The sequence below is a fragment of the Chroicocephalus ridibundus genome, chromosome 1 (genome assembly GCF_963924245.1).
Source record: "Chroicocephalus ridibundus chromosome 1, bChrRid1.1, whole genome shotgun sequence".
Lineage (NCBI taxonomy): Eukaryota > Metazoa > Chordata > Aves > Charadriiformes > Laridae > Chroicocephalus > Chroicocephalus ridibundus.
The window spans coordinates 125,470,548-125,497,411 of record NC_086284.1 but is presented as its reverse complement, the minus strand read 5'-3'; the positions used below and the strand labels follow the sequence as shown (position 1 = coordinate 125,497,411).

The 26,864-nt window shown below is 41.5% G+C and overlaps 1 protein-coding gene across 1 annotated transcript; it reads left to right on the top strand.

Moving 5' to 3' along the window:
* Window positions 1–417: 417 nt before the first annotated feature.
* Window positions 418–26,435, top strand: ADGRG7 (adhesion G protein-coupled receptor G7). Its single transcript, XM_063347442.1, has 16 exons — window positions 418–526; window positions 4,260–4,367; window positions 8,811–8,942; window positions 9,739–9,848; window positions 12,250–12,405; window positions 12,907–12,998; window positions 13,315–13,433; window positions 13,518–13,631; window positions 15,402–15,562; window positions 17,331–17,480; window positions 18,785–18,897; window positions 20,699–21,054; window positions 22,617–22,698; window positions 23,715–23,876; window positions 24,826–24,982; window positions 26,211–26,435. The coding sequence occupies exons 1-16, from the start codon at window positions 418–420 to the stop codon at window positions 26,433–26,435; spliced, it is 2,346 nt and encodes a 781-aa protein (XP_063203512.1).
* Window positions 26,436–26,864: the final 429 nt, after the last annotated feature.

The following is a 26,864-nucleotide window of genomic DNA, read 5'->3' as shown; positions in this document are numbered from 1 at the left end:
CCGCCTCCAGACCACATACAGGTCTAGTTTAAGGACTAGAGTCAGTTCCCAGGGGACTATATATATATATGTATGGGGGATGCCTTACTTGGAGGGAGAGAGGTTCGCTGTGCCAGGCACTCAAATAACGGGCCTTAGCCCTTATCAATATAAACGTAGCTGGGAGTCTGAGCTGGGACATTTTCTACAGCAATTAGAAGACGTGACATTTAACGCCTTGATAAATGAAATGTTTTATCGGGTGGAAAATGATAGAAATAATGGTGTGCTACTTCTCCACCAAAACTTTTTTTTTTCCTAAGTGGAATAGAAAAGGTTAAAGTTCTAGCAGTAGACAAGTAGTTAATGGCTTATCCATCACAAGGTTATGAATGTACAATACCATTTTATAGCAGAGCAGACAGCCTGCACCACAACATGCCTTCACTCCACTGGGAACGAATATTGGTTGGAATTACTTGTTGTGTAGTGACTGTGACCCTTTGGGCACTGTGTATTTGGCAGCTCGTCCTCAGGTTTAAGGCAGGTAAGAAATATAATTCTGCCCCATTTGAGCTCTATTTGAGCTCATTGGGTTCTTTTTCCTTTCCTTAAGTATTTAAACTGGATTGCTGATAAACATTATTACATCTATGCCATACGCTTCTTAGGTGGAAACATTTTTCTTCTTACACTGATGTTTAAAGAAGTACCCCAAACTTTGCATTCTGCTGTAAAACAGAATAGGACGGCAAACACTGGTGTATTTTCCTTGTAGCATGTTTACGCTGTACATGATTCCTCTGATTGATAGAGCTTTGAGAAATGTCTTGAAATTCTCTCACTCTTCTGGTAGAAATGTGATTTATTTTTTAAAAGACAAAAATAAAACTCTAGCTAGTCTAGTAAATTATATTTTGAAGAGGAAATATTTGGCTTTGTATCTGTTTATCTGCTTGCATGCATATAAGCAAAACATGCTGTGTAGCACCTGTTCATGTTTTCATTACAACTTGCATTATAGAAGAATTTGTTGAAAGAATATGGGAGATATCAGTTTGTGCATTCTATACCTGAAAATCAGGTCAATGCACCCCCTTAAGACACTTCTGTGTGCAAACTTGGAGCAGAAAAGTGGTCAGTGTTTCCTCTCAGCAAAATGCTCGCTATGTTGACACGATACAAAATTATTCAGGGACCTATATGCAAAAATTCATAGAAAGAATCAGATACTCTTTGGTGCTTGTCCAGCAGGGAGTCAGATATGATTGGAGACCAAGAAGCCAAGGGAAAAGTCCATATGAGGATACATTATGTTATATTTACTTTAAGATACATTATGTTATATTTACTTTAAGATATTTATTAGATGTTTGTACAGAGGGAACATACCCCGACCCAAGAAATGGCACATAAGTAAACAGCAATTATGTAACATACGTCAGTAATAACCTTTGCTAATATCAGTATATGCTCAGCTCTCTTTGACTTGATGGAGCTTAATCCAGATGAGGTGGGAGCTAAGCCTCGGTGCAGCTTGGGGATACCTCTGCTTATGTTCAGGATTTACACAACTGCAGGCAAAGGTACTGCTAGGAATTGGATTTAAACTGCAGCTACTTCAGGGATGGAGAATACCTCCATGCCCATCTGACGCATTGCTTGTTGTGCATAGTTGCAGCGTTTCTTCTTTAGCCAAACTTTAACTGCAAGTATTAGCATTAACTGTTCCCACGATGTTTGATTAAAAAATCCCCAACAGTTCATGACGACATAGTATTATGCAAGAATCTTTTCGTTTTAGTTTAAAAATATATACGGTCAAAATCTATGTGATTCTTGAGATGATTAATGTCTGCAAAACTTAAAAGCCAAAGACAAATAAAAAAAAGATGTTTTCTGACTCTTAAAATAAAAACAGAAGAACCCCATGATTTTAAGCCAATGCCACAATTACTGGAGCCTGATGAGTTTTACTGTGTGTGGGGTAGACATGACTGCATTAATCAGCTCGGGAATTTGTATTTGTGAAAGACAGAGATTTCCCTCTGTGGGAAAAAAAAAAAGCCTTACAAGGGTACCTGAGACCTTGAACAGTAGTCTAAGAAACGTTACAAGGAAAGACTAAACAGAGCCACAGTTTCGCCTAGCATTAACAGATCCCACAAGCGTCATGTTGTTGTTGCAGAGGGACTCTTCTCGGGAAGGCAAAGGTAAGGCTGATGCTGTTTGCTGGCACCTGCTCCCTGCTACACGGGCTGTGTGGCAGCTGCGCCTGCACCTCCAGGGCTGAACGCTGGACTTTTTACCCCACTGCTTCGTGCTTTTCTGTTTTACTGCTTTCAAAGAAGCGTCAGCCCTAATCTTTTCACCTTTCCCTTTCCTTACACTCCTTTTGCCCCGGCTGCTCCCCCGTCCTGCTCTTTGGCAGGCAGCCCAGGCTCTGCGCATTTGCAGGGCAGCACCGCTGCCTGCCTGGTTTTGGGATCCTTCCCTGTCACCTTCTGCCTGCCTGCTTTGGGACCACGTTCAAGCAAGATAAAGGCTTGGAGCTGTGCCACAGGTTTCCCAGCATTTTCTGCGTCCTCAGGCTCCCAGTCCGAAGCAGCTGGCTGAGCCCCGGTGTCACTCCTCTGCCCCATGGCCCCATGTGCCACATGCATGTGCCCGGCTTGTGAGCCAGCGCTGCTGGGCAATGGGGCAACAGCTGCCCAACCAGGCACCCAACTCCACTACATACAGGCGTTCTCCGCGGCTCCTTATCTTGGGCCACCCAGATCTCAATTGCTGGAGGAGTTTTCCTTTCCTTTCTGTAAGATTTCCAGTGGAGAGACAATGTGATTTGAAAAGCTGGTGGCCAGCGGAGTCATTACCTAGCGACACATAGATGTTATTCCACTCTCATCATAGAACATCTGGCTGTAATGTAGCTGAGACTGCCTGAAACACAAGTGCTAAATAGCAACAACAAGAGCAAGAGCCAAGCGATGTGTGCCAAGAACGGAATTACCACCGCCACGTGGCACATCCCCTATAGTTTGCAATAATCTTCCAGTTATATGAATCCCATTAAAAAGTAAGAAATTAGGCAATCTTTTTAGTTCAGTGAGAACATTAGAAATATACAACAGCACATGTGTTCCTGACAGCACTGTTTACTTTTGAATTTTCTGGCTCGGCTTTATTTGTCAGCATGTCAAAACACAGACACTACAATGTCAGATCAAATGGCAGTCCCGGGCTCCAGTTTTCTGCATAATTTCAAGGCACAGACGGCACCCAGTGCACAGGTGCACAATTTCCACCATGTACCTTTTGGGAAAGGATTCCAACTCCAGCCTTCACTTAGGGACTGGGCGAGATCAACTGCGACAAAGCCGTGGTCCGTGGAGATCCTCCAGGTCCTGGACCTATCTCTCAGAGCCCGAGGTCCATCAGCCCCTTCTGTGTTGCAATTTCTGCTGCAGAATACCCTTTAGCCATTCAAGATTTGCCAATCACTTTTTTTAAGAAACCGTAACATTTTCAGAGCTTGCCGAACACAGCAAATACCATGGTATGTTCCAAAATTTCTAAGATCTGCAATTTCTCTGCTATTCCTTATACTGTGTTTATTTGTTTCCTGAAGCTGCCACAGCCTGTGCAACAACTACTTCAAAAAAATCCCACTATTTCTGCTAAAAAACAGAATAAAAATCAGCAGCTGTCCTGGACTGTGGATAGAGGCTATGGCTGCGATTGAGGCATGCAGTTTTTTATCTGTTTTATCTTATAATGCCTAGCTTAAATCAGAGTATCTCTGTCTGATTCTTGGATGTGTGACTATCCATGTCCTTGTTACTGTTCCGGGTCCCCCAGCACTGAGAATCTGTGGCCCTGTTTTGCCCTCTTGCTCCAGTGAAATCCTGCAGAAGTAATCCGGGTTTTTCACAGGTTCAACAGCTTGAGCTTTTGGCAGCCTGGAGGCCCACACCGTCACTCCTGCTCGTCCAGCAGCTGCACAGAACTGTTTCCACCTACTTCATTGAGGGAACGCAAATTAATTTTTGAAAGCTTTGACCTCACATTCATGCCGTAGGTTTTAGGGGTAAGGAGGGACCAGTGACTGAGTACCTGGGAGAGACTGTGGGTCACACATATTTTTCTAGTTGAATATTTTTTAACTGAAGCTTCAAACAAATCATGCTTGTTTCTTCCCTTCGTCAAATTAGACAGATACGTAAGTGCTTTTACGTATGTATTTATGAATATACGTATCTCTCGATTCTTTATTTACACAGACACTACGGAACCCGTGGCACCTCCGTGCTTCTGCCTCAACGGTGGCGTCTGTCGGGATGGAGCCTGCCTGTGCCCAGAGGAGTGGGTGGGATCTCTTTGTGAGATAGGTCAGTACACGCCAGGCACCATGGGCAGTTGGCATCATTTCTGGGAATGCCTCTGCTCTGGGAGGCTCCTGATTTTGCCTGTCCCCCCCGCCCCACCGAGACCTGCTGAGCAGGGTCGGATCCATGAGCAGTGACGTGGCTCTTTTTGCTAGGTGAGGCTGCATCCTTCACCCACTTCTGCTGCTCTTTCAAATGAGTAATATATCTGGGGAAGACATTACAGGTTTCAACTGTCTGTGGCCTGTTTCTAGCCAATTTGGCCTTTGTTTGAATTCCTTTGTTTGAAGATCACAGTGAGTTGAAACTCTGATTCAGACCTCAGTGGCCAGTACTGCCATGTCTGGATCTGCCAGTGTTTAAGGGACACCATCCAGCCCAGCACCCTGCAGGACAATGCCTGTCCTCAGCTCCTGCTGCCCCTGGCACTGGTTTTGGATGAGTCAAATTTCCAATGCCTGGCATAGCACTGGCCTGGTGGAACCCATTTCAGTCCCCTCTGCCACAGCACAGCATCTCTGCACTGCTGTTAACTGAAGTTGGTGCTCCCAGCCGACGCTGGCAGGGTGCCAGCTCATGGAACAGCAGTATCTCCAGAGCTGGTAAGACCCCCCAGCTCACACTTTCCAAGCCAACCACCCACACTGTGGCCTATGTGACACACGGATACACCGTCATGTGTCAGCTGCGCCTTTGCCAAATGAACTCACATGTTTGGTCAGAAGGACATCGAGGAAAATATTGTTGGTGAAGACTCCTAGGCAGATGGAAACTTCAGGTCTCCCATGTCATTTCTCTTATGTCAGGATGGGTAGAACATCCAACAGACAATGGCAGATTGGATGGGTTCGCGATGGAGTGGAACATTTGGGCAAAACGCTTCAGAGAAGTTGGCTTAAATAAAATAATCACGGATGGGATTTCAGCATTAGAAATAAACCATTATTATGACTTTGTAATCCCCTGTGTTCAATCCTCTGGCATTCTATATTTGATTTGCTGTGAATTGCCTTAAAGAATAGATTTTAATAACTGTAGTTATTAAAATACATGAGGTAAGAATGTTTGGAAAGGCATCATTAACTTGAAACATTATCAGACATTATTGCATTTACAAAATCAGAATTTTACTCAGTTTTTCTGAGGAACATTTATACATCCCATCTTATGCTGGCAGAGAGGAGGTGGGGGACACACGGCCAGTCAATCCAGTCTAGCCACTAAGATGCATAGCTCCAAACTACCTATGACGTTTGTCTCCACTCCACCAGCTAACAAAATAATGATGTATATTTTATGTATTGGGAATCTAAAGATGGATGTAGAACACAGAGGTGGGGGGCACTGAGGCATGATAAAGAGTGTGGGAACATAGTGCTAAAAGTGTTGGGGAAGCTGGAAGGATGTGCAGTTGGGTGTTGGGGGTATAGGGGAGGTGATCTGGTTTATTGCCAGCAGGAGAGAGCAGGGCGTACAGGGTAGACAACTTTTGTAAACCAATTACTTTTGTTCCAATGGTGATGGAAAATTCCCACTTGGCTCATATTTCACTCCTTTTGTACATTATGGCATGGTTATTTTCCTTCCAGATCATAACAAAGGGCCTGGTTTTCTTCCTACTTGTGGTTTGCTTGGGTTTTTTTAAAATTCTGGAACAACTCTACCGAACTCAAAATATTTGCAATAATTTGAGATTTGCATCGCTGGGAAAAAAAGCACCAAACAATTTTATTTCAGATGGACTCTCTTTTGTAAGTCCAACACCAAATAGTATAAATATGTATAAAAACCAGCCCAAACCAGTTTCAGATCAAGGCTTGAATAACTAGAAAGATAAAAAATAAAGCTTCAATAGGTACTCATGTATTAATGCATATGTATTCATGCATGAATATAGCAACTTATTCCTGGCTTTCATCTGTCAGAAGGAAGGTGGGTTCACCACAGAAGTATTCAAATCCATGGGTCTAGAGAGGATTCATTCAAGACTGCTGAAAGACCTGGCCATTTTCACGTGGGTCTGCTATCTGTCACCTATGGTGATCAAGGGAGGCCACAGAGAACTGAAAAAAAGGCCAACATTATGCCCACCATTAAGAAAGGCAAGAAGGAGGACTGGGGGAACCATAAGCCAGTCAGGCTTACCTCAGACCCTAGAAGTATTATGGAGTGCATCCTCTTGGATTCTATTTCCATGCATGTGAAAGACAAGAAGACAATCAGGAACAATCAGCATGGATTTACAAAGGCCAAATAATGTCTGACCAACCTGATGGCCTTCTATATGAAATAAGTGGCTATGTAGACAACAGAAGAGAAACAGATGTAATATACCTTGATTTTAGAGATGCCTTTGACACTATCTCCCTGAGAATTCTGATACGGTTGGTGAACATGTACAGGTTGGATGAGTGAACCGTTAGCTGGGTTGACAATGAACTCAACAGCCAAACTGAAAGGGTAGGGAATAGTGGCTCCATTGGAATATTGTAAAAGTAGAGTAACTTGCTGGTAGATACTAGGGCCAGTATCATTTAGTGTCTTCATCAAGACCTGAAAAACGACACAGCATGTCCTCTCAGCAAATCTGCAGACAATACTAAACCTGGGGCCGGGCGGAGGTATTGTTGACACAGTTAATGGCAGAGCTTCAATGCAGAAGAACCTTGAGAAACCTGAGGACCATGCCAACAGAAACCTCACAGTGTCCAACGAGGACAAGTGCCGATCTCCGTGCCAGGGACATTGGTACAGACCAGGAACTTGCTGGCTGAGGAGTAGCCCTGCTGGAAAGTACATGGGAGTGACAGTGGAGGCCAAGTTCAATATGAGCCAACTGTGTGTGTTCATTGCAAACAAGGCAGAGCAGCTGTGCTACGTGGAGGGAGTTGATGTATACTTTTACCCTCCCCTTCCTGACACTGGGGAGGCACCACTGCAAAATACGTGCTTAGTTTTGTCCCCTGGACCCCAGGCTAAAAAGACTTGGAGAAACTGGAGAGAGTCCAGCAGGTTTTGGTGAGGACGGCGAGGGGTGTAGGGCAGGTGGCCTACAGGGAGCATTTGAGGGAGCTGGGCTTGTCCAGCATGGTGCAGAGGAGGCTGACGGCAGAGCTTAATAGCAGCTTCCAGCAAACTGTGGGAGTTGCAAACAGCATTGAATCCAAACTCTTCTTGGTAGGACCAGATGGTAAAGCAAGGGGCAGCAGCCATAAACTGCAGTTCGAGAGGCTGAGATTAAGCATGAAGAGAAATGTTTTGGTTAGAAAGGAACAGTGTCACTGGAACATGTTTCCCAGTGAGGATGTGAAGGCTCTGTTTGGCCTAGATGCCCTCCAGAGGTTCTTGCCATCTCACATTTTTGAGAAACCTCACTCTGCTAATCACCTCCTGGCAAGTGAGGTTCAGGTATGATGCTATAATGCACACCTAATCTTTGCAGAATCATGCATCCTTATTTGTTCATAACCATTTCTGTAGAATGCAAGTGTCATGGGAAACTGAGACCCTATAGAACCCAAGACCCACAGGAAGTTAATGGGACTTGGCAAGGAAGCCTGTGCCAGAACATGGAGAACACTCCAGGTCTCCCACACTAAGCCTCCCCCAGGACCCCAACCATAAGTATGCTTCTTTGACTCAGTCCTGCTGGTGGGACACAGTCAGCTGAAACGTGGTCTGAATTAGCAAAAATTAGCAAAACCAGGATGTTGCAGGTCCTAAGACCAAGCAAACATTTTCTGCCTGTCTGCTGCAGTATTTTTTCCAAGTGCTTGCAGCGTTGCAAGGTAAATTTGTGTTAAGTTATAGCAATGTGGTATGACATGAGAATGCAATAGGCTGCCGGACTGGCTCAGGCCACGGGTCCAGTGAGCTCACCATCCTGCCTTTAGACAGTACCAGGTGCTTTAGACAGTACCAGGTGCTTAGACAAGGTGTGGGTTTTGGGGTGGCCACCCCGTCCCCTTCCAGCAGGCTGCAGGGCAGCGGCTTCCTGAATCTGCAGAAGCCGCATCCGACCCATCATGGTTCAGAGTCACCAAAGGACCGTCCCCCATTAATTGTCCAAACCCCATTTGAAGCGAATGTGTATTTTTGCCCCCTGCTGTATACTGTGGCATTCAGTTACTAAATCTGGCTTCTGCCTGGGTAACAAGACTCTGGGAGTGAAGGTTTATAATCTTTTACAAATTTTCTAGGACCAAGGCAGGGAAAATAGGTGAGATGGCAAAAAGTATGGGCTTTTAGGGTTTCAGGGACTTCATAAATATAATTCGTAGCAGCTCATCAGCTTGGCTTTAGACAATATTTACCCAACTGCTTTAATTTCCTTTAGGGCAAATGATTCAATGAGTTTCTATTGTCTCAATACTATTTTATTTTTGAAAATCGGTCCTTGAACTAAAAATATTTGACCTGGGTATATTTTTTTTTCCTTCTGTGCAGTTAATTTCTGCGAAGCCAGTACTTACACAGCAAACATTTCTGAAACCATTATAAAAAACCTTACTTTTGAACGGATTATAGTGGGCAAATACGGCAACTCCATAGAAAAATGTGAACCTGATACTGTGAATGGTATGTGTTTCTTTGTTTTCACTTCTACTTCCCAAAAGTAAATGTACGGTTTGTGAAAGATGTCGGATTATTAGGCCAGATGAGAGGTTGGTGTTTGACGCCAGAACAGCATAGCTCAGGCAGCAGGAGCGCACACCTTTCCACACAGCTTTCTACCTCAAACGCAGAGAATTTAAGGTACGCACACACAGTCGTACCCATGCCTGTCTGGGACCGGGCTGAGAGTCAGTCAATATCTGCTCCTGAACAGCCTTTTGACAGAATAATAATTTAGTTATATCCTAATATTTAGTATTAGGATTCAGGATGCTTTCCATCAACTGTGGTTCCATGAACTGTCTCAGCTTTCAGAGACCTTGTAGAGGAGTAAGCGTCGCATGGCTGCTACACGTACTCTTTGCATTTCTTTCAACGATATATGAACTATGTTCTTCAGAACATGGTAAAAAGTCTTTCTGCTAGGTCAGGGCTGGTGCCTGTGCCTCCTGTTTAAGAGATGTGTTTCTGCAGCTCTAGCGTAGCTAAATCTATCTGAATTTGGCATGAATAATGCCAGCCTTGCTGACAAGATTGTGTATAGGAGTATAAAACACATGTTCTAAAAAGAACAATAACAAATTAAATAATTGATGGTCACTTGTAAAACTGAAAGACAAACGTTCAACATGCAAACAGAAAATAACACTGGATAGGGTGTCACACCCACAGTACAGTTTTAATTACCAATGAGGTCATGTGCATGGGAGTGAGTGCTTCCGTACTAAATGCGTATCTTTCTGCTTTTACAAAATTACAGGTAACACTTCAATAGCGATCCGGATGTGCTTCAGAGAAGGGAGAGTTCCTACTTTAGAGCCCCCAAAAATTCTGAATTGTAATGAAAATCTGGACTCCCTAGCATCACAGGTAACTTAAATTACTATTTAAACAGTGTCTGAGATTCTGCATCATCCCAAGAAAAAAAAGCGATAGGAAATTGAGGCAGGTAGTATGTATGTGTTACATTTCTTAAACCTTTACAGAAAGCAAAATGAACAAACAAAGCCTTTTTCAGTGGCATTCTTAGCACATGCCTGCTTTGCAAATGGGATGAATTTCCAACAGTGATTATATTATTTTGCTTGGTTTTGCCTGAACACAGCATCCCATTTCAGATTTCTTAACTGGCCTGCAATTTCCTCAGTCAGGTCCTCAGTTCACAGCAAAAAACCTCCAAGCGGAGGTGATGCTGACCCAGGATACCAAATTGGAGAGAAAGTGGAAGACACTTGGGGAATACTTGGCATGAGGGAATGAAGTGATGCTGATGCTGACATGTTAGGAAGGACTAAGAGTGAAGCCCTTCCATTCAGTCCTGTGGTCAGCTGAACTTCGGTCCCTCGAGAATTCAAATTCAAACTCTCTTGTATGAATGACAAACTCTTCCTGATTAAATCCTTAAACTCCTAAGCCTTGCTTTAAGGCTTTTAGCTCTGCCATATCTACAAAACACAGAGAGCTGAACATGACTAAGGACATTACAGACAGTGACTGCTTCTCTTCTTTTGCTTCTGTGCTTCGTTTCCTTATCGTTAGTGCAAATTGAATTTAAAAAAAAAAAAGAAAAAGAAAAAAGAAACTAGCTACAGTCCCTTTAAATAACAGAAGTCCCTTTCATCGTGCATTTTTGTACGTTCAACCCAACACTTTGCCTGCCTGGATCCTTTGGTGGGAAACCCTTGAGATCAAGATCGAGTTTTCCCAGTACACAGCCTCCGCTAAATGGTTCAAATGTCAAACCTTCTCCAAAGTAACATCTAATATTAGTAGTAGCTACTTCTAATGCTAATAAGATACAATTTAAGGCTGCCACGTAAGGTTAGTCTGCTGCCATTGGTAATTTGGGGTTTTGTTACGCGTTGTGATGTCGTGCTGCCATCTAGTGAGGCCGGGGCAGCTCCGGGTGCAAAGGGGAACGCGAGGAACTGGGAGGAGGAGGTGGTCATGCTAGTGATCCAGAGCCCACGTTTGAAAGGATTTCATTCCTTTTAAATACAAATACTTACTCTGAATACAAGTCATGCTAAAAGTCAGAAGTACGAATAGTGAAAACAGGCTTTCACGATGTACTGCTTGTTCGTGGTGCATATGCAGATGTTTTCAAGTCAAATAATAGCATCTCCAGCAATTAAAAGTGCAAATTTCCTTCCTCCTTATGCAACACAGTCACCTTTCTTTCCTACCGTTCCAAGCTTTATAAACACTTCAGAGGTGCATGACTGAACTAATCTTGATTTTGATAGCTTCCCAAGATAAACAAATTGAGAACAATTCAGTTATTGAAGCAATTAATTTAATCTATTCATTGTCTGGATTAGAAAAGGGATGGATGATTTGATACACTGTTTAGTTGGTCTCCATAGCCTACAAAGGAAATTCTCCTGATGATTAGCAGATTTTCCATCTCTTTAAGTCTTATTGTTACTTAGCTATACCTTCATATACAGCTAATGCCTCATCTTTTTTTTGTATTTAGACTTTTAAGATACTATAGCCATTTATGCTCTACCCATTAAGTGCTAACTGACTCAAACTGGACCCAACCAGTGCTTCTAGCAATTCTTAGTATCTCCAGTACCAGAATATTTTCTTTGGTTTTTTCTACATTTATTCCAAGCTGACACTATATACAAAGTACTGAAGTGACGATAATGTTCTCAGTTTAAGTCATGAGCACTGTGTTGAGAAGCACAATTATTCCAGATGACATTTCTCAAGTTCCTCTGATGGCCTTTCAAAAAATCCCATTCTGGTTATTTAAAGAATAGTGAAAGGTGTACAGAAGTTTATAGGCTCAAGACAAAGAGGAGATCTTGCTGCTGTTTACAGACATCTCGTGGCGAGGTGTGGAGAATGATGGGGCCAGGCTCTTCTTCAAAGTGTGCAGTTTTAGGATCAGTAGAAATGGAGACAAGTGGCAATATGGGAAATTTCAATTAGATGAGAGAGAATTTTTCCCCTTTGAGGCTGGTCAAACACAAGCAGATTTTTGAGGGAGGTTGTGGATATTCAAAGAGAGCCCCTGAGCAGCCTGGTCTCAGTCAGCCCTGCTGGGCCAGGGGACCTCCAGGGCTCCCTTCCAACCCAGGGTACTCCAGGAGTCTATAAAATCATCCCCTAGACAGAATCTGCAACCACCATGACATGAACAGAAATGACTTAGACCACCAACTACTTGTATATTTTGATTTTAGTGAGAATGTTATGGAAGTGCTGACTCTTTTTCTTTTTCTCCTTTTCCTTCTGTTGAATGTCATTCTCCTAACAGGTTGAAACTGCGGACTCTAGCAATGTTTTAGCTATTGCAAGTAACACTCAAATCCTCACCTCCATGCCAGACCAACTGACCACAGAGAACATCTCTGTTGCTACGAACATCGCAGTGCAGATTCTGAAAAAGCCAAATGTTTCAGAAGACTCCCAGGTGAGACTTATTAAGACTAAAGTAAGACTTTTGTGGCTTAAAATTTGGGATATCAATTCTGTCCCCCCTCTACCAGCAGAAGGAACACGCTCCTTCCTCTTATACCACCACAACCAAACGCCTTCACTTTGCCATTTAGCGGAGTTATTTAAGTGGCCTTGAGTGCATACTTGTGGGATCACTGCTGGGTCATCTGAGTGTAAATTTGTTTCTCATCACCTGTTTAGGCTTGCGTATACCTGATCTTCTTACATGAGCATCATTTGATGCAAGTTAGTCATTTAAACCTTACTGTCTAAGTTAATAAAAGTGTGGTATTTATGAACCCATTGTTACAAAGGTTGTGTTCTCGCAAATGGCATCCTGTGCTTTGCTTACTCTGCTGCGTGTACTTTCAAGCAATGCTTATTAAGTGTTCTGACTTTGCCTATCCATTATGTAGCACAGGGGGTGATTTATGTTAATTGCATTTGAATTTGCCTTTTTTTCTGCTTGTTTCAGGCATCTGTGGCAGTAATGGCTACAGTGAGCCAACTCTTGGATGCCAACGAAACAGAATTCAACGACAATAATCTTGTCAATGTTACAGCAAGGTAAATTTAGCTTTTGCCTTTTTTTTAGATGTAGTAAACTACATTTTCCCCTCTGTTTCAGGATGAAAGTGGTTCATGGACAAGTCAAAACTTTTTTAGTGTTCAACTCCAACATGCAATTTCTTTGATTCAGTAGAGTTATGCCAACATAAACAATTTTGGCTGGATTTTTCTGCTTTGGAGAAAGGATGAGGATAGGGAAGGAGGAGCAGTTCCCGCTGGAAAACTGAATCAGAGAGGAAGCTCAGAAACGGAACCTATAGCCGTATATTAACAAATAATGGCAACTTTTTTCCCACTCATTGTTTCAATGCAGCCTCACGAAAACAATGGAGGAATTCTCTTTGACTGCCAATGTCTCGCAGCCCAACGTTGCAGTCCAGTCTGCTCCACTGAAATTAAGTTCCTCTACGATTCTGTTTTCGGCACAGAGAGGTAGGTCTCTGTGTGTTGTTGGATTTACCTGGGCAAGGCGGTATGTACCATAAATCCTAATGCATCCACTGCTAATTTTTGCAGATGGAGCACCGGGATATTATCAATCCACAAAACTAGAAATACAGGAAAATGTCGATGGACTTATTGGTGACCTCAGTACTGAAGTTCAGATACTGTTCAACATTATAAATACCAGTAAGTTCTTTCTCCTACTGAAAACTGCACCTTGGAAAATTTTGAATGAATATTCACTAAAAGTCTCCTTTGGACCCCCCCACTCCTTAGCCAATATAAAGAATTATATGTTGTTATTTATACATGCTGATTCCATAAGTTTGTACAAGACATGCACATGTTAAATGAGCTGGATAATCTTATTTACAGATTAACGCACATGTACAGGTAATGGCCAGAATGCTTTTGGTGTTTAGGACTTTTTCATTTGTTTCATTTTCTAAAACTGAGAATGTATTGAATCTCTGACTATACCTCTTCACACATCAAGATCAAGAGCTAGTACATATGTACCTCACCTGAAATCCAAAGACATCAATCATTTAAACTAAAATTACTACTACTGTCAGGTGTCAGCCAGGACATACACATCCTCACAACTATATATTGGGATAGTCTTTAGTGGCATGGTCACACAAAATTTTTCCAGATGTTCATTACTTACACTCTGCAGTGCTTGGAGGATAAATTAGTGTCACCCAGGAGAAAACAAAGCAAAACAAAACAGAAAAAAAACAACTTATAGTTCCTCTGCTTCATTTGCTGCAGAAGCTGGTGGGTGTGAGGGAGTTGAGCTTTGAACATGTGCATTTCTATGACATGCTAAAAATCGCAAGAGTTTTGGGCTGGGCATCTGAAACCAGCAGACTTGTGCTCAGTCTCTCTGTATAGTGACAGTAACACTAAGACAACAAAGCACAAGAGTGTAATGAAGGTGAAGCTTGTGGGGCGCTTCGACATCATAATGCTGAAGACTGTTCGTATACAAGCCCACGGGGAAATGAATAATTCAATCCTCTCAGCAGGGTTAGAAAAGACTCAAAGAGATAAATCAGGTAGCCCCACACACCCAGCAATGACAATTACAAAAACCACTGAAAAAGTCGTTAATTGGCCGCTGTCCTTTCTGTTCACTGCTTTAGACAACAATCCAGTTGAAAACCAGTGTGATCCTGTAATTAAAGTTTTTATCCTAACGGTTGTATATCATAACATTTCCCTCAAGAGAGCTAGACTGAATGTACAGCTTGTCTTAAAAAAAAAGATTTCATCAATGTTATGCACAGTTATGACATTTTGTAGATACAGTTACATCAGTCTCTCTTGATGATCAAATCCGAGAGATCAAATCAGTCTCTCTTGATCTTAAAGACAAAGTATAAAATCAAGAACAAAATACATGATACAAACCAGGATTTTTGCTTCCTCACTTAAGCAACAATTAAGACTGGTGATTTAAATCACTTAGATGAAATGTCTCTAATTTGGTAGAAGAGTGTAAAAGAAACAGAGTCCAAAAGTGGGATCTGAAGGCAAAATTCCAGCCAACCTTTTTTGTCCTCTGACTTCATTCTAAGTGTAAATGTCCCTGGTGTTACTATTTCTTATTTAGTGCTATTAAAAGCCTGGCCATTTAGACTGTGTGTATATATTGGGATTTAGGATATTATTTTCCTCATTACCAGTATGTTTTTATATTTTTCCCTAGAAATGACATTAAGAGAAAGGTAAAAATTATTTTCACACTCCAACTCAGCAAAAATTGAAGATGACTCTCTTGAGATTCATGGAAAAAGAAGCTCTTCTCTACTTCTTAACTGGATTCTAAATAAACATCTAAACAAAAATCTGCTGTAAATACTGGATGTGTGAAACAGCATAGCGTAGGCTTCTTCAAAGGCTTCTCTGATATCTGCTATCCATAACTACTTTGCTGTTTGCCTCACGAAGGTTCATCAGACAATGGAAGAGTTGGCTTTGTCCTGTATCAAAATGACAAACTCTTCCAGTCAAGGATTTATCATAGTCGCAGTAGTTTCTCCAAACAAATCGTCTCTGGCAACATTGATAATAGAAATTTCAGCGGTGTTGAAATAGCCTTCAGTCCCAAGGTAAGCTTCCGTAAGAAATGCCATGTTCAGTTTGAACCAGAGGCTGCCCTTGCCCTACTACCTATCTTTGGGGCTTAGGGAAGGAGACTCAACCAGAGAGGGGTTTTTTGGCACACTGCCTTGATTTCTGGCAATAAACAGTTGAGAAAATTTGTGGGATGTACAGGCAACATAAGCGAAGGGTATTTAGATAACATGACATAGAAAACATTTTTCAACTTTTGTATTTAACACCTGATATTACTGACTCAGTACTGCAAAACTAGGATGTTGGCAAGCAATACTACATTCCATAAAAAGTTATAGGTATACCAGAGTGCATTTTTCCTAGGTTAGATTCATCCTAAATCAAGAATGAAAAAAGCCAGGTCCCTGGAGAACAATTTTTCTTTCCATAAGACTACCAAAATTTTCTTTCCATACGACTATCAAAAACAAGAAAAAGTGAACATGACTGGCATAGTCCAATACACCCACCAATGTGGGGAGTGTTCATTTTTCATACTATCTTTTAACTCCTGCTTCCAGTTAAAGTCATCGTGTGCTTTGTTTTGGCTTCCTCCATTAAGTGATTTCAGATGTTACTGCTTTCTTGCAGGAAATGCTCTATGTGAGTGCCCATTTGCCCAAATAACTGAATCTGTAGATAATATGTACTCATGTTTAGCATGGTTTCTCCAGAAAACCATAGTTGGCTTCTTACAATATTTAACAAAGGTTTTAAGCTCAAATACACATGTATGATAGATCAGTAATCATCACCACAGAATCACAGAATGACAGAATGGTAGGGTTGGAAGGGACCTCTGGAGATCATCTAGTCCAACCCCCCTGCCAGAGCAGGGTCACCTAGAGCAGGTTGCACAGGAACTCATCCAGGCGGGTTTTGAATGTCTCCAGAGTTGGAGACTCCACCACTTCTCTGGGCAGCCTGTTCCAGTGCTCTGCCACCCTCAAAGTAAAGAAGTTCCTCCTCATGTTTAGGTGGAACTTCCTATGCTCAAGTTTGTGCCCATTACCTCTTGTCCTGTCGCTGGGCACCACTGAAAAGAGCCTGGCCCCATCCTCCTGACACCCACCCTTTAAGTATTTATAAGCATTGATAAGGTCCCCCCTCAGTTGTCTTTTTTCCAGACTGAAAAGACCCAAATCCCTCAGCCTTTCTTCATAAGAGAGGTGCTCCAGTCCCCTAATCATGGACCCATACAGTTAAGTGATCTGGGAAACGTGTCCTTTCTAAGGAAATCACTAAAACAAACTTAGAATTGCTTTTTTTACTCCTACTTTTATTCCTCATTTCTAATTGAACTACCTAGTACTGTGAACTGTTGCTTTCACTACTTATTTCCACTTCAAGCTGCTCATTGCTTCTTAAAAAGCAGTTCTAATTGCAGTAGCCTGCAGAAGTATGCTGTCTGAAAAGGACTGCATGCAGACTGACTGCTGTGCTGCAGGAGGGGAGGGCATTCATGGCATTTCTCATTGTTTGCTTCCTGTTACAGCGTGGATTCAGCTCCATAATTACCTGAATAATTCACAGAAATGGGTAATTCCATTGGCAATCTTGACTGAGAAAGGCACACAAAGTTCAAAATGCCAAATTATGCTGTTACTGATATCGTTCATAAGGTTTACTGGAAACCCCGTAAATGCCTTAGTAGCCGTCAGCCCCGCTTTCAGAGGTTAATTGTCAGGGCACGCCGTTTGCTGGTGCGTATCTGTTTATGTTTCTGTAGCCACTTTTTCTCCTTGCAATCCCAATCCCTAGTACAACACATCCGAACTGCAGCTGCGTGATCATGCCTGTGTCTTTTGGGACTACGCTGTCAACGACTGGAGCACCGCCGGCTGTGCGAAAAGAAGAGACCAGTTCTTGAAATGCAGGTGTAACCACACTACTAATTTTGCTGTCCTGATGGTAGGGCATTGTCCTTTCTTGAAGGGGAAGAGTTTGGGGTTTGTTTCATTTGTTTGATTTGTTTGTTTTCAACCGCAAGACCAGAGTGCCAACGTAAGGGCGTAAGAGGGCTGAGCTGGAAGGCACAGGGGTTTAAGGTGTCCCCACGTACTTTTTTCTATCCTGTGGGAGAGCTGGCAAACGGGACGTGCGAGTTGCCCCCAGGCTGCTGGAAAGCTAAACGCATTGGCCAGTCCTGCTTTCCTCTGACAGAAACTGTGGCTGTGCCCGACCTGCCTCCGCACCCCAGCAGCGGGGAAAGGGCTGGCGCGGTTCGTCCCCTTTGCTCAGCCGTGGTAGCCTCCAGCTCTGCACCCCCGCTGCTGCAGCTGGTTGTTAAAAAAGTGTTACGGCTAAAGTGCCCCAAGACGAACAGTAGAGTAGCCTGGGATCTGGGCTAGCTGTGGCACTGCCGTCTGCTGGGTAAATAACTCGAAGTATTTAGCATTAACTACTTCCTTTGCCTATCTGCTTACAAAAAGCAACCACTCTAAATATCAAGCCTGCTGCCATTGAGTTTTAGATATTGCCCTCTCGTACTAACAAGACTATTTAGGAATGACTCTCTGACATTTGTTATTCTTTCAGTATCTGTTTCAGCTTCTCTAAACAAAACACACCCTGGATAAAATCACATGTCTGTCGTCGCTGACTTCAGCAGCGCCACGATTTCAGAGTTTCTTTTTACTCTGACTTCACAGAACAGCATTTCCATACTTTACTATTTACTTCTTTCTGTACTTTCCTTTATCGTACGCATGTCCTTATTGCACAAAATGACTATATTCTAGAGGGGATTCCCATCCTTTTATGCAAAGACAATGGTATTTTCTGTTTCACTGAAGACATTTACTTGCTGCTTTCCTGTCACTATACAAACAAAGACTGGTTTTTGATTTGTAATTCTTCGTAACATCTTACCTTAGACCTTATCCTCAGAAGCCAAAATTCAGAACGCACACCAACATGAAAAGTTAAAGCTACTTTTTCCAGTCTCTGTCACCTTGCATTTTTCTATGAATAATTTAATCAGCTATTTTGCTAAATATTTGATTGACATTGTTATGCCTCTTTTTGGAGTTCTTCACACACTTTTCTAGTTTGGAGGCCCAGAATAAATTTGTGTGAACCGAAAATTTTGACAGTGGCTAGCAACAGTCATAACTTAACTAAAACATTTTTGGGTTTATGTGCAACTAGAAACACAAATTTTAGAAAGAATTTTATCTCTTCTCATCTTATAACTGAAACAATTTGTTTTCTAGGCCTTTCAGATCAAATATAAATATGCAAAGCCTTTGGAGTATATTTCTTACGTTGGTGTTGGATTGTCCGTGGCTGGACTGGTCATTACCATTTTGTTTCAAATACTCACTAGGTAAGAGTGAAGATGTAAAACTGCAAGTATTTTATGCTAAGTTACAATATTTTGCTCTGTATAAAGTTTGAGGGAAACAAAGAGAGTAGCCAGTTTAGAACATATTGCAATACTATTGATCAGCAAATAATATTAAAAAAAAAAAAGAGCTAATCACGTAGCTAGCTTGGGAAGTAACTGTGTCTCAGTGGTTAAAGTGAAGACATGAGAGTCTCAGCCATGCCACTCACCTAGATGAAAATTTAACCTTCCTATTGATGTTAATCTTTAAAAGTGAGGAGAGAGATAGATAGATATGATTATTATTCAATAAATCCACCTTGAAAAATGTGAGCTTTGAAAATAAATGATATAACAAGAGTATGGAAGAGCTCAGTATGGTAAAAGGCCAAGCCTTTTGTAGGAAACACTGGGAATGTCTGCTGAAAAGAAAAATCCTTCCATCGCTTTGACAGGGCAGCTCACCAGCTACAGGATAACAAAGCAGACAGCGTATGCTACTGAGGATCAAGTCAAGGGTTGATCCTTTTACCATGGGCTCCCTTCACCATGTTCAATGTCCGGGTAGTGTTCCAAAGTGATATTTGTCCCATCTACACGGGGTAAGGGTGGTCTGCCATTTCTGTCACATTTCATGTCCCCCGCTGCCTTGCTGATGTCTCTGTTGGCCAGTCAGTTGGCAACACAGACCCAGCGCTGTATTATAGCTACACAGGTCCATGCTACACGTTGAGGTGCTCAGTTCATTACTCACACTTAAAAATGTATAACAGTATTCCACCACCAGCATGACCTCCTTTTTATTTTCGTGTATGCCCTGTACCCTGGTATTACGATGTCTAATCAGTTATCTTTCTTCTAGACAGTTACCAGTATGCCTGTTACATTGGTGTCTTCATTTAAGGCTAGTCACTTCAGTCTACTCTTATCGCTTAGACTTTTAGCATTCATGTAGAAGCATATATGTTGTTCCTCAGGTTCTCTTCTTGCTAGCCTATTTAAATTTTACTCTGCTTTCTGATGTCTATTTGACAGTTTCTATACTCTATTGCCTTCTGTTTATAAAATGCCTGAAGAGGACAAATGATTTCAAAGCACCATGATTATACAGCAATGTAGGTTATGCACACTGCTTGTACTACAGTTTTACTGCGAGTCACTTAATTCAAATACAATTACAGCAAACTTCCCTGATGGACGTGCCCATGATTAATTGTGTCACGTGATTCCCCCTTGAACGAGGAGCGAAGTCATGCCAGCAGAGTTGTAGTTACCATAGATGAATGCATGTTTCTCATCCTGCTTGCACTAATGTAGATTTGGAGCAATTCCATCAAGGTCAATGTATTTACGATTGTAGGAGCTTCCAGACTCTGCCTTTTAAATGCATTTATAAAACAGTGTTTGGAAGTGGTGGTTTTTTACTCTGTTGTACCTTGAAGAGTGCTTAGAAATACTCGTCTCATGCTATTTGACCTCTTAACACTGAAGAAAATGATTCTAAAAAGAGCAGAGTGGAAAAAAGAAAATGCATCCCAACTGCTGTTGGAAAAGGCCCAGTCCTAACAGGTGCTGGGTGTTTTCTGTTCTAGTTGAAATCAGACAAAACTGATGGATTTGGTAAGGTGTCTGAGAGTAATGATGGTGTAGAATTCTGCAAACAAGTTATTGCTTTGTTTTCTCTCTGTATTAAAGATTGCACACTCTAGCTTGCTTTTAATATCAGTGGAAATGAGGAAATAATTTGCAATTTTTCTTATTTTGTCCTACTTTTTTCTCCTAAACGTATTCCTAACAACAGGAAAACTCGGAAGTCGTCTGTAACGTGGATGTTAGTGAGTCTCTGTTTCTCCATGCTCATTTTTAACATCATCTTCATCTCTGGAATTGAAAACCAAAATGCCAGGAATCACGGCAGCAATACCACCAGCTACTACCAGCAATATGATACCGCCAGTAACACCTTACTCACGTCAGACATGGTAGATCCCCCCGCAGACTCCTGGTGTACGACCGTGGCTGCCCTGCTGCACTATTTTTTGTTGGCGACTTTTATGTGGACGGCACTCAATTCTGCCCAGTTGTACTTACTGCTGCTCAGAGCCATGAAGCCCCTGCCTGGCCACTTCCTCCTAACCATGTCAGTAATCGGATGGGGTAAGATTTAAAGTCGTCTATATGGCAACTCTTACCAAAGTATCAGTACATAGTACATTCAGGGAGAGTTGTAAAGATAAGAGATCAGTAGCGAGCAATTATAACCAGTGTCTCTCTGGGTTGGCACAACGTGATTTAATAAATAATCTCCTGTTACTGCTCACACTACTGGTATAAACTGAGCTTCTTTTCCTTGTCCTGATACAGCACTGAAACTGAGAGCTTGTTCACTGGCAGCATAAGTCTGTTATGTGCAGGAGAAAATTTCACAGAAATCAAGGCATTCAACAACCTGTTTCTCCCAACTAAGTAAAAAAATCTTTCGGATACAGTAATTGCATATATGGACTGAAATTCTTCATTTAGATGTCTCTGAGATTGCTCATGATCTCAGCCAGAGCCTTGCATAAATCCAAAAGCAAGGAGTGACTGACATTATTTGTTATGTATTATTTATTAATAAGCAAAGAGCACGTTCTTAAGTCAGTACAGCAGTCAGCAGCAACATTGCAAGCTGAAAGGGAACTACTTGGAGGACTAAAAAATGCAGACAGATGCCCACTTGGTAAAGTAAAAATCTCAGCCTCCTTCAAGAACCTCTTCTAATACAGCGCAGGAATACCTGCCTTTTCCACGTTGTGTATTCATCTTGTGTGGTGTGTTGTGTCTGATGGCATCCACCAAGTGGTTTCAGATCCTGATCATTTCATTATCATGTTTTGCATTTGGGCAGAGGTAGAGGCAATTCCTGTAAAACCTTTAGAATTTAGACTGCACGTGCAAGCCAGAAAATGTTCAGCAAAAGCTGCCTGGCTACACATCACTGTGGTCCACGTATATTCGCATGATAGCACAGCATGAGGTTCTTCACTGTGTCCTGTGACTAGTTACACATGTCCAAAACAGCATGATTCTGACTCACTGCCTTTCAGATCTACTTTGAGAGCACAGCAAATACTTAGCAGTCTGCAAGATCTCAATTAGGGCTGAAGGACGAACAGACTTTAAGAAGCAAGTTTATTTCCCAGATAAACACTTGTATGGGAGGCTCCTTCCCGTGAGATGTGCTGCTTAGCAAACAGGTAGGCAGGAGAGATGGAAGACATGAAGTGAAGCAAAGGCATTGAGGAAGCAAGCCCACACTGCCATGTTTTTGGAGGGCAAAAGTGACACTCTGCATCAAGCTAGTACGAAATGTAATGGTGCTTGGTGCAGAATTTTCTGGAATTAGTTTCTCACTGCTGACAAGAGGGAGTGGGTTACAGCACAGGAAGGAGTTTCCTCTGTCACCGTTGGCGTTGCCTCTGGAGGCCATGTTGAAGTTCTTTAACGGCAAAAATCAGCAGGTCATAGACATGAGATGTCCTCAGAAAAATAGTGCTCACAACCCTCAGCCCTGCCTTTTCTCTAGGCTATGGAAAACCCACTTAGCTTAGTGCAACGCAGATGAAACAGAGCTCTTAAAATCTATGGATTTTAGGAGACAAGAAGCTTTTTGTGTGGAAGGGAGGTATGGCTATGCGACTGAACAATAAAATGCTAATGTCTCTCCTATTAATTAGGTATCCCTGCTGTAGTAGTTGCAGTAACACTTGGAGCTACTTACAGAGAAGGCAAAGCTTTAAACTATCGTCAAGAAGAATTGTAAGTTCATGTATTATTACACTTGCTATCCCCCACCTTTTGTGATGGCTTATTATTGATACAATTCTAGATTTATTGTTGGTATACGATTTTGTGTATCTAAGTACTTAAAAGGAAACAAAACTCTTCACTCAAGCTAAACATTCACTACAAGAAATTGCAGTTTCTCCTTACTAACGCTTTAGGATACTGGATCCACATCTGCCTGGAATCCTCTGAGAGGTCCCCAGTGACTTTAAATGGAAGCTGTAGACGCTCTTGGCCTAACTGAAATTCAAGACCTTCATTTGAGTGCATAACTGCATTTCAGCACCTAAACTTAATCCTCCCATTTATGTAAAATCTTTCTGGCCAGCATAATGATATCCCTATTTACCCTGTGGTTTTGGTATCGGTATTTGAGTGCCCGCATACCAAAGCAGGCTCTCGGGCTTACAATGGACCTTGGTGGTAGCGGCTGATACAGAAGAAAGGTAGACTTCTTTTGGAAATGTAAACACGAAAGTCCTTCCACGTGGTGGCCATCTTACGGTACTTATTTAGCGAGTGTTGACTGCTAACTTGATATTATTTGGCAATGAATAAACAGAGGTAAAGGTTAGTGCAGGATAACCCTGTCGTCCTGAAGTTGCCCCTGTTTTTGTTTCAGCCTTTCTCCATTAGGTCTCCCCTATTACTCTTTACCTCTACTATAATACATACTCTAAAGATAAACTTGCATATGGTGACCAGATACCTATTTGATTAGCTATATTGCACCTTATTATAGTTTGTTTGTCTATAGTTTGTCTATGCAGTTTGATAAATCATTTTGCATTCCCCAGAGAAAGAGAAGCATGATTGAAAGCCCTTAGTTCTCAAGGAATGGTTGCCTTTCAGAGATGGGTTAACAAGACCTAGAGAGCCCTATGAGGTCTTTCAGGATGAAAAGTGGAGTATTATTTTGGTTTTTGTTTTGGTATTCTGAATCATGTGTCTAACAAACCTTTTGAAATGGTCTCTCTTCATATTAAAAGCTGCTGGCTTGCAGCACTGGATCAAAATCAGAATTTCAGTGTGCAAAAGCCCATGTTGTGGTCATTCCTCTTGCCAGTAGCACTCATACTCCTGTTTAACATCATCGTCTTCATCAAGATCAGTGTCTCTGTGATATGGAAGAAGAACGAGAATTTGACAAGGTGAGATGGCATACGAGTCCTCAGATCCTTCAGCAAATGTATTCCTTGGTCCCTTGGCACCAGCTCAGACTTTCTTGCCATAAACTCAGATTTTTGACAAAATCTTTTGTTTTAAAGAAAGGTATACTAAAAGCAGTCAGAAAATGAATTCCATTGTTGCAATGGGTCAGACTTTGTTCAAGTGCATATCAGTGAACACTTTTCAGGCTTTTGCCCCCTTTTTTTAGGCACCAATTTAAATCCATGTGAGAGCAGAGCTGGGTCCAGCCAAGTAAGCTCTGGACCCAGCACCTCTGAATGCCAGGCCAGTTCTCTAGCAGCTCTGAAGCACATTTACTTGCTCAGTTTTACCTCAGCACTCTGTGTATTGTCACAGGCTGTATGTCACCAACTCTGCAGTGTACATTGTATTATTTAAAAGGGGATTGCTTTTTTATTAATGCCACAGAACCGACCTGTTCAACAAAACCGCACCATTTCTTCATTCCTTTTATGGAGAATTTTCACAGTTGGAACAAAGTACCTTATCTGACTTCCCTCAGGCTTGAGAGAAACTGGATATCCAAAATTTCCTGGCAGCTTATTCTTATATTGAAAATTAAGCATACTTGGATTGAAGTTATAAGCTTTCTAAAAAGCTTATAATAGCTAACATGCTAACTTTCAATGCTTCTTGTTTCATTGGTAGACCTCACTTTTTTGTTACAGAAAGATACATCTAAGCTACATACTCCAAACACAAATTATTCTGATAAACTTGGTTAGATTTCTTTTTTTGGATTTCTTCTCTGGATGACATGTCAAACAAATGTAGGGAGGTGTATGTTCTCAACTCAGCTGAATAACACATCTTTGCAATATAGCCCTGAATAAATAGAAAGTTTAAAGCTCAAAAGGTTATTAAATGGCAAAGGGAAAGAATTAATAACTTGTGTGTGTGTGTTTCTAGGAATAAAAAGGATTCATTTATGAAAAAGATGATCGGCACTACCTCTATAGTGGTAGTGCTCGGAATCACCTGGACAATTGGCTACTTCATGTTAATAAGTCATGAAGGAACAAGTCTTGTTTTCAGCTATCTGTTCTGCATTTTCAATGCTACTCAGGTAATATATTTAGCAATTCTGAGACTAAGAACTGAGATAACGAAAAAAAAAAAATGTTGGATTTATTTGTTCTACAGCTTGGTATAGCCTGGGAAATTGTTGGAAAGCAGGTACTGGGATTCAGAATTTTTGTTCAGAAAGGGATGTTATCCTTCTGGTCTGTCACTCATAAAACTCTTCCCATTGTGCAAATCAATGCAGGGATTTATTCCAAGGTCACCATTGAAAAGATCTTTCTGTCTGAGTGGCTTCTCTTCTACCAAATCACATATAAAATTATATTCAGAATGAATATCATGAAAAAACTTCAGTATCAGCTGTGGGAAAGAGTCCCAGGGAAGTAACTGGCAAGAACTTCATGGCTTGAGACCTTTCACAATGATCCTGGATAAGAGCCTACAGGAATGTGCCTGCCTCTTTTCCCCCCACGGCCCTGCTGGGTTCTTGGCTTTCTGTTCACACAGGGCATATGAAGTGTGAAGTACTTGGAGTAATGGATCCTTCATTATTACACCACTGAATATTTTCTACAAAACAGCTAATTGGAAATATGTGAAAATCCCCCCATCCCCCAATATTAAATTGTTTACTATCAGTTTGATCGACTGAACACTGAGGGCCTGTACACCAGTGGGGATCAGATCTGCAAACTCTCTGTCCAAAAAGTCCTGAGGTGATTATTACTGCACTGGTGGATGGATTATACCCGTGATTTAAAACTGAAAACATGAATAGGGAACAGAGATCCATTTATTTAAAACCATGAGCCTTTTTTTAAAAAAAAAAACAAAACAAACAAGAACAAACCAGGATACTCCTGATTAATTGATTAATCCTTGAATGAGAATTTAGAAGAACAAGTATAGAAATTTTGAAGCCCTGCTTCCTTCCATGGGTGTCTGATCAAATTGCTGATAGGGCACACCAGCCACGTTTAATGCTTATGGCACGCTCAAGCAGGTCTTACCTTCATCCTATCTAGCAGAGGGTAATAATGCTAGATAATGCTAGATAATCCATTACAAGGTGCAAATGAGGCAACTAGAGTTGCAAATCCATACTTACATGGAATAATTTTCCTATTGAAAGTATTGAAAGTACTTCTTGTATTCAAGGTATTAATTGCTGAAAATTATTTTGTGGTTGTTTTTCAAGTCAAACAATATTGACTACTCTCTTCTGGTTTTATCAGCAAAATAGTAATTCCACACTTCCATTTATTTTATAGGGACTTCAGATTTGTATTCTGTACACTTTCAGATCACCAATCTTCAAGAAAAAAGTTTCCGAAGTGTTGCCTATTTTCCAGGTGCCAGAGGTACCACTGCATCTGCATTCAAAAACCTACCACCTTTCAAAATCGCAGCCTGCAAATCATTCACAGCAAACTTACAGATCCACCCAGACTTTTTCAGACAATATTTCCTTGACTACCTTCCCTAACTCGAGTTAGAAACCAGTAAATACATGAAATATAATCCTGCATTTTTCATGGATTGTTTTATGTAGATCTCACAGATATGTTGAATGACAGACATACTACTCCAACTGCAGGTTGCTCAAAATAGATTATAAACCAAGACCACCAGGAGTCAAAAGCAGGACCACACGCTAGCAAGACAGAGTGACTGTTAAGCAGCAATGCAGCACTAGATCCTCTCACTACTACTTGTACTGCACGTCACCGAGGAAGGTCTTTGAAAGGGGTTGAGGTTATTAATAGTTTTATATTACAGTACGGATGTATAGAAATTGCTCCATTCATGCCCTTCTCATTTTTCAGGCCTGTTGAACATGTTTACCTAGCCTATGCACTGTAGCTCTCCTCTCCCTTTTGAAAGAACAATTTCAATTTGATTAGAAGCTGAAAGGCAAATCAACA

Excerpts from the sequence above, each read along its gene's own strand:
- ADGRG7 (XM_063347442.1), top strand. The coding sequence starts at position 418 with ATGCCTTCACTCCACTGGGAACGAATATTGGTTGGAATTACTTGTTGT. Across the intron at positions 13,434-13,517 it reads TCTGTTTTCGGCACAGAGAG|ATGGAGCACCGGGATATTAT; the intron begins GTAGGTCTCTGT and ends TAATTTTTGCAG. Across the intron at positions 22,699-23,714 it reads AACTATCGTCAAGAAGAATT|CTGCTGGCTTGCAGCACTGG; the intron begins GTAAGTTCATGT and ends TCATATTAAAAG.